The 12,120-nt window shown below is 42.4% G+C and overlaps 2 protein-coding genes across 2 annotated transcripts in view; one reads left to right on the top strand and one right to left on the bottom strand.

Annotated features, from left to right (window-relative positions):
- The first annotated feature begins 261 nt into the window (after positions 1-261).
- Positions 262-11,571, top strand: VTI1B (vesicle transport through interaction with t-SNAREs 1B). Its single transcript, XM_059849738.1, has 6 exons — positions 262-440; positions 4,805-4,863; positions 6,474-6,665; positions 8,009-8,182; positions 10,120-10,181; positions 11,198-11,571. The coding sequence occupies exons 1-6, from the start codon at positions 326-328 to the stop codon at positions 11,292-11,294; spliced, it is 699 nt and encodes a 232-aa protein (XP_059705721.1). The 5' UTR covers positions 262-325; the 3' UTR covers positions 11,295-11,571.
- The window catches only part of ARG2 (arginase 2), a 20,816-nt gene continuing 20,256 nt past the window's right edge, over positions 11,561-12,120 (bottom strand). The window contains exon 8 of the mRNA XM_059849737.1: positions 11,561-11,889. Within this exon, the coding sequence (XP_059705720.1) occupies positions 11,684-11,889 (206 nt within the window). The 3' untranslated portion in view covers positions 11,561-11,683. The remainder of the gene's footprint in view (positions 11,890-12,120) is intronic.

The raw sequence follows: 12,120 nt of genomic DNA, 5'->3' as shown, positions 1-12,120 counted from the left end.
CAGTGGCGTTTGAAACACATTTTTACAACTCCACGCCGAGGTTCATGTCATTAACCCCGGCAAAGGGCATCCAACCATGTACACGTAGGCAGGCTCCCAGGCCTGGGAGCAGCGCGGCGGCGGCGGGTCACGCCGGTACCGGGGAGCCCCGGGGTCGCACCGGCGCTGCTGGCCCAAGGCGCTCCGCGGCGGCAGCGGACGAGCGCCCCCGTGCGGTGCGGGCACGGGTACCTCCTCGGGACTACAGCTCCCAACAGGCAGTGCGCGAGGTGGCCCCGGTGGCGGAAGCGCCGGGCCGGGCCGGGGGCGCGGGTGCTGTGGGACCATGGCAGGCCGTGGATCCGCGTCCTCGGAGCACCTGGAGCGGCTGCACGAGATCTTCCGCGGGCTGCACGGAGACCTGCGGGGCGTCCCCGAGCGGCTGCGGGGCAGCGCGGCCGGTGAGGCGGGGAGGGGGAGTGGACGTCCCTCGGGGCACGGGCGAGGCCGCGGTCCCTCCGGCCGGAGGCGCCCCGCCAGCTGCGGGACCGTGGCAGAAGTGTTTGAGTACCTGGGAAGGCAGTGTCCCTTCAAGACTTTGTTGGGGGGATTTGCAGTTGCAGAGATTGGGGACGTCGCTTCTGGTAGGCCCTTGCTGGGAGGAGGCGGGTGGCTCTGCCGTGCGTTGTTTTCAGCTGCCGCCGGGTCCTGGTGGCTTTGCAGGTGTGTGGCTTCACTCCCCTCGAGCTCCTCTGCTCTGGCAAATTTCATCTCCGCTGGCAAGCAGTGCTTTGCTAGGTTCACAGCATCAGTCTCTGAGGAGGAGTTGTTATTTGGACGCTATTTCACGCTGTTTCTATTTGAACTGGAGAACAGGAGGCTCAGGGGTGACCTCCTCGCTCTCCACGACCGCCTGAAAGGAGGCGGCAGCCAGGTGCGGGTTGGCCTCTTCTCCCGGGCAACCAGAGACAGGAGTCTATCAGTCTTAAGCTGCACCAGGAGAAGTTAAAGTTGGACATTAGGAAGAATTTCTTCCCTGAAAGGGTGATTAGACACTGGAATGAACGGCCCAGAGAGGTGGAGGAGTCACCCTCCGTGGAGGTGTTTAAGGAAAGACTGGATGTGGCACTCAGTGCCATGGTCTAGTTGACAAGGTGATGTTAGGTCAGGTTGGACTTCATGACTGCAAAGGTCTTTTCCAGCCTAATTGGTTCTGTGGTTCTGTAACAACTTCAGTGCTTTGGGGATTTGGGGTTCTCGTCTCCCCCTTTTCTTAATTTGCTATGTTGGATTCACATTTAAAACCTCATTGGAAGAAATAGAAGCAGTTTTTTCCCAGAAGCGTCTGTAGATTTGTTGAAGAATGTTTACATTTTAAATGACAGTTTTAAAAGTCTGGTTTGTGCACTATGTACTCACAAAATAGAGAAAGCCTCTCATTTTAGCCACACTAAGTTGTATTAGAAGCACAACCTGGTTTTACGGGTGTTCTATGTACCACACCAGTGAGTGAAATGCTCTGACAGAACACTCCTCTGCAAGGATCTGTGCTTCTGATTCAGTCCTTGATACTTGGCAGTGTTCTGAGAACCAGAAAGGGAAGCAGTGTGACAAGGAAAATTTTGCCAGTGACATTGAATGCTTCAGGTTGAACCCTTCCCATGAGAAACGTAATCCATGGCTGTCATGAGCTGCAGCAGTTCAGCTCAGGTTTTGTACCCCAGTGATGGGCAAGGGCTGTCAGCCACATTCTGCTGTAGTGTTCATTCTCCCACAATTGAGCTGTTTTGTGTAAAGTCATAAAGACAGTTTGTTAAGAATATACTAGTCTGCACAGAGCATGAAACACTTAACATCCTGTTTCTTAGCTGGCTTTCTGTTTAATAATGAGATAAATTCAGGGTCACAGTCCTTGTCATCAGCATTTCCAGGAAGTTTGGTACAAGAAAGGGGTTGAAACCTGCAAATGACAACTTGCAAACCTGACTTAATTTCAGTAGTGGTCAACAAGGATAAAAAACTTAAAAGAAACAATATATTTTCTGGTAGAAATCCTTATTTTCCTATAGAAATGAGCATGATCAGTTTCTTGGTGAAGTAAAACTTTGTCAGGTCTCCATGACACTGTGGTAGTAATAAGCAATGAAGTCTAAGCCATAGACTTAAATGGAGTATTTAGAACCAGCTGTTTTTGCAATACCTCAGATTTCTTTTCAATAGATTGCAAATAATTGCAAGTTTAATTTGCTAAAGAATGCTAAAGAATTTTAATACAACTGTTCTTTTTTTTTTTTTCCCTGCAAAAATCCTGACTCTATTTTTTGAAAGTGTTTCTAAGAAAGTTTAATATTTAGGAATTTGTTTGTCTGGTAGAGTCATTCCACTCTCCTAATGTTCTTTGTTTGCTTCTTGTACTTAGGAGGAGGGGAATATTTATTTGTTTTTCAAGTTATCTGATCCTGAAATATTCAGGAGGTGATAAAAGAGACCTTGGAATACTCTTTTAAAACAATTCACATGCTCCAAAAGCAACACAAAACCTGTAGTCCTTGGGATGTCTTTGAGGGGAAGAGGTTTGGAAATGCTGTTTCACTCTATATAAACAAGATGGCAAAGGGGAGACAACCTGGATAAGTTTCAAATCATGTATCTTCCTCTACATGAATTCAGTTAGCTGTACTTTCCAGCTGAATCTCTTTCTAACTGATTGGAAATAAATCAGTTAAATGTTGATGAGCATGTGAGTAATGCTGCCGTGGCACAGGCAGTGCTGCAGCATTTTAGAGTTCTGTCCGTGTGCTTTGAGTTGTGGTTCAATGCAGAGCGACACCAGGTGAATCTCTCGGTGTATTTTGGTGTTTCTGGATACCAGCCAGATCCAGTAGAACATTTTCAAGCCACATTGCTGGATTTCTTGTTGGCCTGTAGACAAAAAGGTCTCAAGCTATTGCTGCTTGGCTTACCTAAACCATTCCATGATTCTATGCCTTTTGGAAGCTGGCATTTCTTTGGCTGCAAGCTTATAAGTGCAGCATCTGATTAGTCTGCACAGGAGAAACAAAGCAGGGAAATGCTGCTTTTCCAGATCTGTGATGGGTTTCCATGACTTTGAAACAGCAAAGTGGGTTTAAGGGGGCACTGCTTGAATCAGATTAGTGAAATGACCTGTACGAAACAAATTACTGACTTCCAAAGGCTGTTTTTCCACAGTTCATATCCACGATTTCACTTGTAACCCAGCTACACAAACAGTGGCATCAGCACAAATGTATGTGGTGGCAAATCATGGAGGAAGTTGAGGAGAGTCTATTTAAGAACCTCATAAGTTAGCATTTCCTCCTGAATAAATTGGGATGTGAAACTGCATTTCCTGATACCAGCTGATGTGTAATATATTAACAGTCATTATGTAGCTTAGTCTGTAATAATTCTGTGTGCTACGTGAGACCACAGCTACTTCTTTAGAAGGTGGGTTTTACTTCTGTCTTAAGTTCTCCACAGTTCAAATTCTGGGCTTAATCTGAATTTGAGCTGAGAAAGAAAGCCTATAGCATAAGCATGTTGTATATCTGAGAGGAGCTATATACCAATGTTCTGAACACGCCAAGTTTTTTCTTATCTTCTGTTGAGATCTCAGTGGTTTAAAAGCTACTTCTTTTGCAGAGAGCTGTGCTTACCAAAAGGCATTGTCAAGTGAGTTTTTTTACTGCAGTGATGTTTTTATAATATTGTGTGTAATTTTGGCTTTAATCAAATTGGAGGAGTTTTACCAAGATGGCAGTCTACATTTTCTGCTGCCTAGATTTTTGTTTAAGACTGAATAATACTCTTTTGAGAGAGGTGAGTTAAGCTAGGTGCATAGTTGTCAGATTTCTGATAGAATTTGGTTTTGTTTGCAGTACTCTATAACAGTCCTCTGGTGTTCATCTTCAGTGCTTTTGTAAAATATTACAGAACATGTGGTTTTGCTCAGTTGAGATAAGGAGAATTTTGGAGTTAGACTTTCATTGATGGTGGATGTCAGAGAGATGTGATAGTTTTTTAACACATGAAAAATAACATGCCTTAAGGTTTTGTTTAAAAAGAGAGTAACTGCAGTGAAACCCATTCTTTGGTCTCCAAAGCCCTAGGTACACAGGTCTGGGTAAATTGCTGTCTCAAACAGCAGAAATGTCTAGTGTTGTTGGCTGATTGGAACAACTCACGTCATTCTGCAAGAGGAAAGCGTTTGGGCTTTAGTGTGTGAACCTGAGGTGATACCTTGGTGGTATCTTTTATCTCAGAGAGCTCTGGAATGCTTATCCTGTGTGCTTAGGTACTTTATGACCACAGGAATGCAGAGTGCCAGATCTGGCAGGACCTTCAGGGCTCACTTGAGAATATAGATTAACCTGATGTTCTGTTCAAATCCAAATTATAGTTTCAGCCTTCAGTAATCTTGCCAAGTGTTTCCAAAAAATGAGAAATATATTTATGAGCTCTTTACCAATATGGCTTCTTTGCCATTCTTTCACACTAAATGTTTTTCAACATTCAATTCTGTCAGCGGACATTGAAGGACAGTAGGTCAGAAAAATATTTGGACAATTACTTCTTCTGTCTACCAGAGGCAGTGTTCAGCATTTGGAAGAGCAATTTCTGCTCTCTTGCCCCACTTCCATCTGAAGAGTTGTCATAAGAACAAGCTGTTCCCATCTGAGATAAATTTTGACCTGGTGCTCTGCAGCCAGCCGCCTGTGGCAGCTTCCTTGTTTTTAATGGATTGAGTTGGAGTTCTGTTGTCATTTCTCTATAGTTTATCTGACATACTGCTCTTACTTCCCAGAGGAGAAGAAAAAACTGGTTCGCGAATTCGATGAGAAGCAGCGTGAAGCCAACGAGACGGTGAGTGTGAGGCTTCCAGCCTTCCTGATGCTTGGAAGACTGCTGCCGTAAAAAGGACAGCACTTACAAATGTTACTTTTTAATGGATCCTATTCTGGCAGGCAAGAGTCCAAGTTTTTTACTGTTTGATGATTGATCTGGTACGTGTGTCTGTGTTTGTTGAGACTGTTGTGTATACTTATATGGATACATAAATATAGACACATATTCTTACATGTTTTTTGAGGGGTTTTTGAATGCTCAGTTTTGATAACTGCCTTCACTTTGTTGAAAAAAGTAGAGCGGTGGAGGTGCAATTAAAATTGCTGGAGGTTTTAGGGCAGGCATGTAGACAATCTGCTGCCTGGGGTTTTTTATCACCCTGCTGTCTTTTTTCATGTTGGTCTTAGCCTGTCTGATCTTTCTGTAGTAGTGTATAGGCTTGCTGGACAGCAGGTGATATGGAACAGCACCAAAAAAGCCATGTGACTCATCTTTTAAAACAAGACATTAAGAATTAAGCTTTCTTTTCATATTTCAGTGTGCAGTTTGTTAGGTTGTGTTTTAGTCACAGCTGAATGTGATGCTTTATTCCCCTAACTTACTGGGGTTTATTGACTGGTACCACTAGGTGATGTATGAGATGTGGAGCTCCTACTGTGAGAGAGCTGTATGCTCATGTTGGCATACAGCTTTAAACATTTTGAATTTGTTACAGTTGTCACTAGAAATTGATGTGAAAATTCATGCATCCAGAATCTCAGGGCTTGCAGATTGTAACTCCAGTTGCCAAGCCTGAATGTTCAGCTTGTGCTTACCCATGCAATAGATCTGAATGAGGAGATGGCTGAGGTACTCAACATCTTGTTTACCTCAGTCTTCTATTACCTCTTTTCCCACACCTCTTGGGTTAGTGGACTGCCATGCCAGGACTGTGGGAGCAAATTCCTTCCTTTAGGGGATGACCAGGTTCATGAACACATGAGAAACCTGAACATACCTACATCTATGGGACCTGATGAGATGCATCCCAGAGTCCTGAGGGAATTGGCTGATGTAGTTGCTAAGCTATGTCCATGGCATTTGAGAAAGTCATAACAGTCAGGTGAAATCCCAGATGATGCCCCACCCTGGCATCAGGGTGATGTCCCTGGATGCCCTATCCCGGGAAGCATTCAAGGGCAGTACTCAACCTGGTCTAGTGGAAGGTGTCCTTACCCATGGCAGGAGTGTTGGAATGAGGGGTCTTTAAGGTCTTTTCCAACCCAAACCATCCTATGATCCTGTCTCTGTTGCACAGATGTAATAGAAAGCTGATACCCATCCTATAAATGCTTAAACTATAATAAAGTGAGAATTGCAAATTTTGAAATTTAGAGTGATATTTTAGGGAAAAAAATCAAGCATTTAAGCTTGGGAATTTTGTTTTTATTGCAGCATTGTGTATGTGAAAATGCACATGGGCTCAACAGCATTGGGTAGCGTGATGTACTCAATACTAGATGGGCTGTGGGGTTTTGGGTCCAAGACAAACATGTGAATCCTTTCATCTGGTGCTGAGTTTTGAGTATGGCTGCTGCTAAGAATAGATTTGGTGCTTTAAAGAATAAACATGCTCTCTTTTGTTAAAGCTGCGGGAAATGGAGGAAGAGCTGAAGTATGCTCCTGTGCCTTTCCGCAACCAAATGATGAGCAAAATCCGAGCCTACAGAAGAGACCTGTCCATGTTCCAGAGGGAGATAAGAAGCACAGATTTGGGGTTGGGCCGTGGAAACCAAGGCGATACAAAATACGGAATCTTTGCCACAGAAAATGAACAGAGTGTAAGGATTAGATGTAAATGTTATTTAACTGTGCTGTGATTGTGCAAGAGTGGTAGTGCAGATGCATTGTTTACAGTGCTTCTACTTTAAGCCACCTCTGTGCTTTTATAACTCCATGTATATCTCTCAGCATGTAACATGAATATCTCAGGGAGGAGAAAGAACACCTGGAACTCAGAGGAGAGCTTTTCTGTTCTAAAACAAAGATCGGAATGTAATCAAAATGGAACTCATTGAAAGACGTGTGGTTAGTAATTTGCGCAACATTCTGTACTGAAACTCTTCATTTAATCATTCCACAGGTTTCCCTTCCTACAGAAGGGACAACACAGAAGTGATGCTACTTACTGAAAAAAAAGGTTAACTCACCTAGTTCTAATCTCCAAAACTAGCAAAGTGTGAATCATGTATTGTATAGGTTCTTTGATAGAATTATCTTTTAAGCGATCTTAGTGTAAATAATTTCAAGAAAATATAAGGATTTTTCCTCTAGCACTTTTTTCACTACGGTTTTGCTGCTTCAATGCAAAAAGTACAGCAATTTCTGTTTACCAAATAGGCATAGAGATATCTGAGCTAGTGAGACTGAATCTTCCTCTTGTCTTCAAGGTGCTGTCATCTGTACAGAAAGTTCATGGAGGTGGGCTTTTCATTTTTCTGCCTTAGATGAGGCCAGTTTTGAGGGGGGTTCTTTGCTTAGTATTTCCTTCTTCTGCAGCTTGGGAAATTTTTGCATTTAATTCCTCCTGACTGATTACTCTAAAACCTGAGAGCAGGGTGATAGATTAGACTTTCTGAAGCTTAAGAAAACACTTTATTTTGAGCTACCTTCTGACCCCAAGGTCAGCAAACATTCCTTATCCTCTAGACCAGGCTACTGGCATGAAAAGAGGATCTTTGTTACTTAGCAGTCCATCTGTTAGTGCTGTTTGTTCCTAATCCTTTTGACTGTAAACTCTTAAAGATTTCCCTGGCAACCAACTGTGAAGTCAAAAATAAGGCTGACTTTAGACTTGAATGGAAGTAAAAGTTAGCATCTGGAAAAGAAAGGTACTATTTTCATGTAAATGTTCTTTGATGGAAAAGTAAATTGTTACAAAACCAGGTTTTTGAAACTGTTTTAACTCTGCAGTTCCTTTTTAGAGATTTAACCAGATTTGTTCATAATCTTACAAGGTGAACAAGGCTCGGCCAAAATTAACTGGGCTGCATCAGTTAACATACGAAATATGTACAGCTAATACAAATGGATGGTCTATGGAGTCTCATTCTAACTTTTTAATGTCACAAGCCCTAATACTTCTGTCTTTGTGCTTAATAGTTAAGCATCCATTATTTTTCAGACTAACCTGCAGTCACAGAGGGTGCTGCTTCTCCAGGGCACAGACAGTCTGAACCGAGCCAGCGAGAGCATCGAGCGCTCGCACCGAATCGCGGCTGAAACCGACCAGATTGGCACGGATATCATCGAGGAGCTCGGGGAGCAGCGGGAGCAACTGGAACGCACCAAGAGCAGGGTAAGCAGGAAACTGGGCGTTGCTTTGAAACAATCTGCTGTTACTTAGAGGGAACTGTGTGCCACTAATTACTCTCAGGGACCTTCCTAGGCATAGTCATCCAACTGGATATCTCTACAGACCAAATTCAGGCTGCCACATTTCTATTTGTTCTCATAAAAGAAAAATTACTGTAGAAGGGTCCAAGGCATTGTGGTCAAATGTCTGCTGCTGTGTCTGTGCAAGATTGGAGATTAGACCTATTGATCTGCTAGAAAAAATAGCATTACTGAAAAAGTTGCAGATTAGAAGGACTTGCCTTGTGACTAGATTACTAGTTAAAGTTAAGATTTTGGAAGCAGTTAGCATGTTTTTGTAATGAAATTAAATTTAGTAGAAGAGTAATTACTTAATTACTAGCTTTCCAATATTTGCAGGGAGGGATAAAATGTCAGACGAGGTGTCTATTCCTTATCCTTGGTTCAAGAAGCTCTGCTTCTGCTGTGAAAGCTTCAAAAACTAGTTCACTTGTTTTGTTTACACATGTATGCAAAACTGACAGTTTGATTTTTGAGTTCACAAACTGATGGCATTTTCTGTGTGTGCAAGGGATCATCCTGAGTGTAAAGCTTTTAGGTGAGTGACTTCAGGGGACACTGAGTTTGGTAAATAAGCCCACTCTGCCAAAACAAAAAGCATACCTCTGCTTTTGGGAGTTCTTTCTACTCATTGCAACAAAGCCTGTACCTTTTTCATTTGAGTAGTTCTGTAATTTCATTTGATTTGTCCTGTTCCAAAGTTTGGGTTAGAAAGCAGGATGGGAAATTGATCTTAAGTTTTGTAGGTATAGTTTTTGTCCTTCAGCTAATAAAAAGTATTACAGTCCTTCAGGTATCAGTCTCTCAACAGATCATTCAGAGATGCATAGAATTGTTTAGGTTGGAAAAGGCCTCAAAGATCACTGAGTCCACTGTTAACCCATCACTGCTGTGTTCATCACTAAACAGGGTTTCTGACTTCTACTGTGAGCCTCTTAGGCAGTGAATTGTGGAATTGTGTGAATCACACATTCCAACTGGAAGTAGACTTTCTTCTTACTTGCTCTTTCATAGTGAAGATTGGAAATCCACTAAGCTCTCCATGGACTTGATAGTTTTCTTCCCAGCTTTGTCCAGTCCATCTCGGTGCAAAGAAACGTACAAGCAGCTTTGCAGTTGAGGGCAATATGTTAAACTACAGAGGAATTGTGCAGCATGTGTCTGTCATACAAGTGACCTGGCTTACTCTTCACTTCCCTAGAATGTTTGGAAATGGAATAGTGAAATCTTACCTGGAGACCAGTGGCCATGCATCATGAATCATGTCTGTGAAGCAGCATCTTTTTTAGTTGTCTGTAGCTTCACTTCATTGCATGTTTCTTAGTGGCTGACTGGGTATGCTGGGCAGTTCATTTCTGGGCAATACAAAGCTGAAATGGATTATCCATTAACAGCTCAGAGCTTGTACCCACTGGGTCACTTAGACCTCTGAGTGCAACACAGTTCTTTCTTTGATAGAGCTTGAGCAGCATTTCAAACACTTTGATAAGCACTGGGGTGAACACATTGGTATCACTTTCTTCTGGAGTTAACAGAAACGAAACTTAATGAAAGCAGTTAATACCACTTTTCTGATATTTGTATATTAATTAAAGAGGCAGAAAATGGTCTTTAATTGCATTTCTTTGTATGTACCTAAGGGAACGTATACAGAAAAGTCTTAATTTCTCCTTGGAAAAGAGGCAATGCTTCCAGCTGCTGTTATGGATACAAAACAATGCTGTGTCTCAATTTGGAGAGGACATGGTCATTGTGTCCTGTAATTCAGTGCAGCATTTCAACACTAGCTGTTTTCACATGCATCTTTCCAGAGTTGATGTGTGCTTGTTTAACTGACAAGTAACTTCTGGCTCTCCTCAGCTGGTGAATACAACTGAGAACTTGAGCAAGAGTCGCAAGATTCTACGCTCGATGTCTCGGAGGTGAGTGGTGTGACTATAGCATGGGTTATTGGTGCCTGCTTGATTTAGGGGAAAAATGTATGTCAGCTGGGACTGCAGGGAGGTTTTAGGGAATGTGTAAACAGAGTGTGTGCCCACATGCAGATGCTAATTTGTGTTTTCCTCTCTGGTAATTGCTTAATGGAGTACAAGCTGTTGAACAGCACTGAATGTGTGCTGTTTGGTCAGGATGATGTGGGCTCTTTAACCATCCAAACCACGGTGAGGACAGAAGCAAGTTACAGTGACCTGCTCATGGTGCCTTCAGATGCCACTCATTCAGGCTGGGAAAAGCTGTGCCATAAATCACTGCAGCATTGGACGAGTTAGATGCCTGATGACACGGACTAATCTGTTTAGCCCACACCAATACGCTAGAGCAGTTAGTCCTAGGCTGGACCATGTACTATTTTGATGGCTAAAACCTTGGCTTCTTAAGTGGATTTGCAGTTTAGCTATATTCTTTAATTAGCCTTGAAAACCCAGTTCATAGATTGTAATCCCAGCAGGTACTTATCTCCTCACAACCTTTCCTTTATGCCCATTGCCAAAGGAAGTTGTGATAACTGTCTAGTTTTGAGTAGTAAAAGTACTTCATTATTTTGAGATTTTTATTTTCCCTCAGTAATATAGTTCCAAGTAAAAGCACCACCATGAGGGTTTTTTAGCACAGGACTTCAGGTATTGTTTTCCTCTTTGCTTGACTGAAGGAGTAGGCACATATAGGGCAACCATCTGCCTTCTATGGGACAGGGGAAGAGGACCAGAACTGCTGCTGCTGAAATAGAAGATTCAAACAGGATTTCCAGGAAAACATGAATAGTGAACTATTGAGTTTGGCCCTTTCTGCTTGTTTGAGCTTTTTGAAAAGCACAGTGTGGTCTCACTGAAACAGGGAAGGGACGGTGGGGATCTGTATCTAGAATACACTTTCATAAACAAGCTGAAAAAAAAAAAAAAAAAAGAAAACCAGTTGGATTTTTATTTTTTCACTCTAGAATAACGACAAATAAATTGCTGCTGTCAATTATCATCATCCTGGAACTGGCCATCCTAGGAGGTGTGGTCTACTTCAAGTTCTTTCGCAAGAAATGAACCTTTATGACCAAGATGAGCTTTTCCACTGATGAGGAATAGGATGGGCTATCTGCTCCCTTTGACTGTCTGATGGTTGAACTGAGTCATGAGATGGAACATTCAACTGAAACTGTACTGACACTTGAAAGACAGAATGGGAGTAAAAAGAAACAGGCTTGAACTACTGGTAAGATTAATAAGAAGGTAATAAATATTTTATTGTCTCATTTTGTATATACTTAACTAAATGAATAAATCTTGCTATGTAATAAAGTAGCCACTGATCAATGGAAAAGCTAGTTTATTTAAAAACTGAGATGTTAACAGTATTTGCCAAGTGTTGACAATCTATGCACTCAAGTGCCTCATCAGAGCTCTGTAGTGTCCAATATATCCAACATGGGTTCTTAAATCCTCACTTGCTCTTCACTGTCAGATTCATCTGGAGAGCTGGGTGTTGGGAGTTCATCAAAAGCGATGTGTGCTCCTTCTCTTGTCTGCCCAAAGCACGTTGCTATCACATCGACTGCGAGGCGAGCAGTTGCTTTCACTGCCTCTTGAGAAGCTCCGAGCAGTGGATTGACTTCAACCATGTCTACAGCTGAAAGCATTCCTGTGAAAATGATTTGCAGCTTTGTTACTCTGACAAAGGGTACAGTCTTCTGCACGGTTTTGTTTGCAGCCTTTTATTCATTGTAGCAAGTCTGGTATTTGGGTTTGTGACCTGCTTTACCCCTTAGACAACTAAGACTGGCACTCAAGGGATGAAGTTTGTTCTCAGATGCAAATTAGTGTTTTAAATTTGGTTCTTTCTTACATCGTCACTACCTCACTCATTTGTGCT

This window comes from Haemorhous mexicanus, chromosome 6 (genome assembly GCF_027477595.1).
Source record: "Haemorhous mexicanus isolate bHaeMex1 chromosome 6, bHaeMex1.pri, whole genome shotgun sequence".
Taxonomy (NCBI): domain Eukaryota; kingdom Metazoa; phylum Chordata; class Aves; order Passeriformes; family Fringillidae; genus Haemorhous; species Haemorhous mexicanus.
The sequence above is the reverse complement of the archived record's forward strand: the minus strand, read 5'-3'. Positions and strand labels throughout refer to the sequence as shown.